The following is a 4800-nucleotide window of genomic DNA, read 5'->3' on the forward strand; positions in this document are numbered from 1 at the left end:
CGCAAGATAACATGGCAGAACCGATTTCTATGGTTGCAAGCTCGTTCGCAGTCGTTGGGTTGGCTGATGTCGTGCTACGGGCAAGCGACCAGATCTATCAGTTTCTAAACGCAGTTAAGGATGCACCGGCGGAAATCGAAAATTTGAAGAGTTCTATTCACGAAAATATTGTCCTTGTGCAATATTCAAAGGGTTACTGGGAGGAATTAAGGCAACTTCTCTCCTCACTGAATCCATCTACTGTCACGTCTTTGAGCAAAACCCTACCTCATCTTAATTCTGTCTTGAAGGCTCTTCACCGCGAGTTATCGAGACTGAGTACTGTGACAAAGCGTTACAAAGGACCGTCTAAGATATGGGGAAACATTAGATTTGTGTTGGATGAACAAAAGATCCAAAGATCTTTACAGAGACTAGAGGGATTGAAGTTGAATCTTGTTGTTGTGTTGATATATATTACCAGGTCTGTTAACTAATTTATCAATGTTCTTATCTTACTAACCTAAATACATGTAGAGAACAAGACCTTCTTTCTCACAACAAAATCAAACACAACATACAAGAAGAGTTTCAACAAATCAGAGCAAAAATAGAGTCCAAAATAGAAAAAGTAGGACAACAGATAGAAGAGATCTATGAAAAGATCCAAAACCAGCAAATGACTGTGGAAGATATTACTTCTTGTTTGAACAGAGAAGCAGCTGTGATTAAAAAAGATATTATTGATACTAATCAGAATATCTTTCAGCAGTGCGATAAGACTCGAGTTCAACTAAACCAAGAGATTGCTAATGCTGTCAACACAATCTGTTCCAAACTTGACAATCTACCACAAGAGATAGCTCGTACTCAGACCGTCACAAGAAATAGCAACCGTAAGATTTGGTTTCATGGAAACGGTAGAGAAGATTTCTTATGTTCGTTACTTCTTCTACGGCCTGGGTTCAAACAATCTATATTAAGAATCCTCTCTCAGCAAAATGAGCTAGTTTCAGCTCAAGACCTTTATTGGCTTCAATCCGAATTTGAGAATCTTGTGTCATCCGCTACTCAAGAGGTTGCGACTATGTCGCCTAGCTCCACAGCTACTTCAATTGACGATTGGATTTATCCACAAAGACGGACCTTATCTCTCTCAGATAGGGATGCATCTAAGACCACATTGTTCCACGAAAAAGATCTGGGGAATCCACATTAACTGATGAGAGGGACGAATTCAACAAGAATTTACAGAGAAAGCGACGCAGACTAAACTCTCAATCATTCTCATTCGAATTACCTATCGGTACCCTTCAGATAATGATCCTACGCCCAACCAATACCTTAGCAGATATGTCCCGTCCAGACAAAGCTCTTGAGGTTGGCTTCTCCTTTCTACCACCATCTGGTATATGTCCTATATCAGTCCGTGGACACTTCTGGAATGATGTGGACCTTTGTCAAAACCCTTGTCTGTACGCACAGTTGAATGCTTTTAATATTCAGGAAGAAGATGAGGAGATGTTCGAGGTTCTTAGTACGGGAACGCTAGAAGAAATCGATACTGCATTTCGACTGGGTAGACTAAACCCTTTTGCAACAGATGAAACGGGGATGAACTATTGTCTATGGGTAAGTATTTCCAGTGTTACTACGTGCTGATAGAGTGACTGTGATCTCTGATTAAGACATTACACAGACTGCAGGGTTTACCTGTCGAACAGATGTAGTTCAATATCTCGATAGTCAGGGAATAGGGGTTTTGGGCTTAAGGTACGTCTACAATAATATATCAGTGCAATATCTATACTTAATAAACTTTAGAGACAGTAAGAGCATTCTTTCTGGTCTTTTTCGCACAATATGGATGACAGCTGCTCTTATCTCCCACGACCAGAACAATATCGCTCGCATTATGGAATGTTGTTATTGTTAGGGCTCAACTGGTTAAGACAAATCTCAACTAGAAGCTGGGTCCAAGTAGGTTGGTTGGGTAGAACAGGAAGTGCAGTGGACAATACTAAGATGTCTTCAACTTAGGTATGAGCTGATAACATGAGTTGACTACGAAGACTATGAAACTATCTGGGAAATGAGCGTGCTTATATAGAGTAGAAGATTCGTGCTCAGAGTTGCCCATCCTGATCACCTATGATCATTGCTCATGCGTGCTCATCCTGATCACCTCTGATCATTATGTTGTCCAGGTCTAACCGTGTGTGCAGTACAGGGTCCAGTCCTGTCCAAGTCTGTCATAGTTCCTTCGCAGAGCGCTAGGCAGCTCCGTAGTGCCTGTCTGTGCTTGGCGTGTTCACGTGCTGTAACAGTTATGAGGTCGTGGAGTACTTGAAAGAAAAAGATGCCATTGGTTTATCATTAACAGACGACATTTTAATAATCCCAGAGACGGAGCCCATCACAGATTATGTTTCAGACAGTATCATTAGCATGACAAGACATTTTTTCAAGACTCTAAAAGAGGAAGGATATGACTTTGATCGAAAAATTGCTGGTGTAAACGTGCTATCGATGTATGAGGCACTTAACTATTTCGCGGCGAAGGGGGGACACAATACCTGATAGACCTTCTTTCGGAATAAGTTTTAATCTATTCTTTGATCAACTTATACGAGAACTAAGCAAACCATCTCTAACCAATGTAGAAATGCAAAAATGACTGGAAAATTTCTGTAAAATTTGAAACTTCGAGAACCAAGACTAATTTATAAGAACGATGATATCCCTGTCCGCTTTACATTGAGAGCCTTTCTGTTCGTCATACTCATCTGTCCGGTGAGTTCACCGTTATCTTCTCCGGTGTCTCGACTACCAATGTGGCATCTCTCAACCATAAACCGATGGTCCAAGGCTTGATCGCTGGCCACCACCCCTGAGTAGTCCCGATATCGTGTGATGGATCCCCCTTGCCCGCTGGCTGTTGCACGTCAACCCAAACAAGGCTGGAATTTGGGCTGTATAAATAAGTGAGAGTCTTGAGCCAACCGTTGCTACTAGTCAGCTCCTCCTCGCCAGCTTGCTCACTTGCCGGCACCGGTGGTTGCACCAGATGAGCGTCGAGGCCCACGTACGGCATGATCTTTGTGGAGAAGGGCATTGAGGGCACCCAGCGAATCGATTTCAGTTGCACCACGAGGAACGGTATCGTTGCAGATTCGGTAGGTGGGAATACCTCAACCTTCAACGATCCCGTAGTCGCGGTAGGTCCGGACTGACGCGAGAAAGAAAACCGCGCCAGGTGTTTAGGGATCCCCCAGTTCTTCCGACCTGGGGCTCACGTTAACCAGAAGCCTGATGATCGTTATCAAATAGACAATGGGGGGGATGCTCCTGACCATTGTAGCAGGTCTCTTTTTGACTGACATAGATCCTCGTGATCCGACTATACTTCTTGGTAGAGCCAGGCAGGTCGAAGGAGCCTGGAAGAAGCACTAACTCATCGTAACTCCCTTCCAGACGTCACAGCATCAGTAAAAGGGTTGTGCGGGCCATCGCCATCGTCCCAAAGACATACTGACCTACTGGCGTGTCTGAGTATCGTACTATCTGAATCATCCCCACCCCTCCTCTAAATCTTCCTGCTTCCTGAAGATGCGAGAAGGAAGCGGATTGGGCTTCCAAAGGCGCATAGACGTTGTCCGGTAGCGTCTCACCACCACTGAACATCATCCAATACACTTCGCATTTGCAGGTCCAAGGCGCTGGAGCCTGTATGAAGGACTTGTTGCCGATCGACATGATATGCTTGTTGTGTGTACGAAATTGCAGACTGCCAGAAAGGAAGATAATGCGGGAGCTCTGGATGTATGTTGGGTCTCCCAAAAATCAAGCCACCGGAGGGGCCGGGAGGCCCGGAGCTAGGTGACGGAAATAGTGAGATTTCCGTCCCACACCACTCTATTACTTCTATCTTCAAAATGGTATAGGAAGACCATTTCGCTCATTTACGGCAGCTACTCTTTTGGGCATTGTAGTAATTGCCTTATTGATCTCCTCTAGAGTGATTTTATCCCATTTCTCCTCAATTGCTCGCCGCAACTCCTCTGGATCAGTAATAAGGCCTCGATTCTTAAGCCTCTGCTTCAACAACCTCTAGATGCTCTCTATAGGGTTCAAATCAGGTGATTCTGGGCAATTGGCTTCCTATTAGATCTGTGATGGATGATGCATTTCCTCTACAATGGCGCAGGAAATGCATGTGCCAGCCACATACTCAGGAGGCAACGCCTATGACTGACTCGCGGCAGCAAGCAAACTCCTGCCGTAGGGCGCTTGTCAAAGCGTGTAAGCTATCCGGACGGATTACGAATAGAGAGGTTTGCCTTACCCGATTAGGGAAGCCTAAACTTCACTATATAGTAGAAGGCCGGATTAGGAACTATAAATGCTCTGTGGCCTATAGCGTGGCCTACACACATATAGGCCTTACCCGCTGGCATTAGAGTATATGTATCTGTGCATGGCTACATTGTAGATAGATTCTCTAGCTTTCGTTTAGTAATCTATAGACTATTAACTTGTTCTAGTTTTAAGCTATTATAGTAAACGAAAGCTTAATACTCACTTGTTATCCTAAAAGACGATACAAAACTCTCTTATCTGTAACACAACTATTAGAGAACTCATCTAGGGTTATTTGACTATATAAGAAAGTCGTTGCTCTAGAAGTAATGCAAGGCCTATTTGATATAAACACCCTGTACTATACAAAGGTTTAAGAACTATCAAGTCAAGATGATTTGTGATCAAACAGAGAGAAGAGAGAGTAGCAAAGTTCGCTATCCTTTCTTAAGTAATCAGAGG

The 4800-nt window shown here is 43.7% G+C and overlaps 1 protein-coding gene across 1 annotated transcript; it reads right to left on the bottom strand.

Annotated features, from left to right (window-relative positions):
• Positions 1 to 2761: 2761 nt before the first annotated feature.
• EPUS_09283 (uncharacterized protein) lies at positions 2762 to 3735 on the bottom strand (the record flags this gene model as incomplete). The annotated part of the gene is made up of 3 exons (XM_007788203.1): positions 2762 to 3264; positions 3333 to 3446; positions 3516 to 3735. 3 exons carry the CDS (start codon positions 3733 to 3735, stop codon positions 2762 to 2764), a joined length of 837 nt encoding a protein of 278 aa, XP_007786393.1.
• Positions 3736 to 4800: the final 1065 nt, after the last annotated feature.

Source organism: Endocarpon pusillum (genome assembly GCF_000464535.1).
Source record: "Endocarpon pusillum Z07020 unplaced genomic scaffold C713155, whole genome shotgun sequence".
NCBI classification, from domain to species: domain Eukaryota; kingdom Fungi; phylum Ascomycota; class Eurotiomycetes; order Verrucariales; family Verrucariaceae; genus Endocarpon; species Endocarpon pusillum.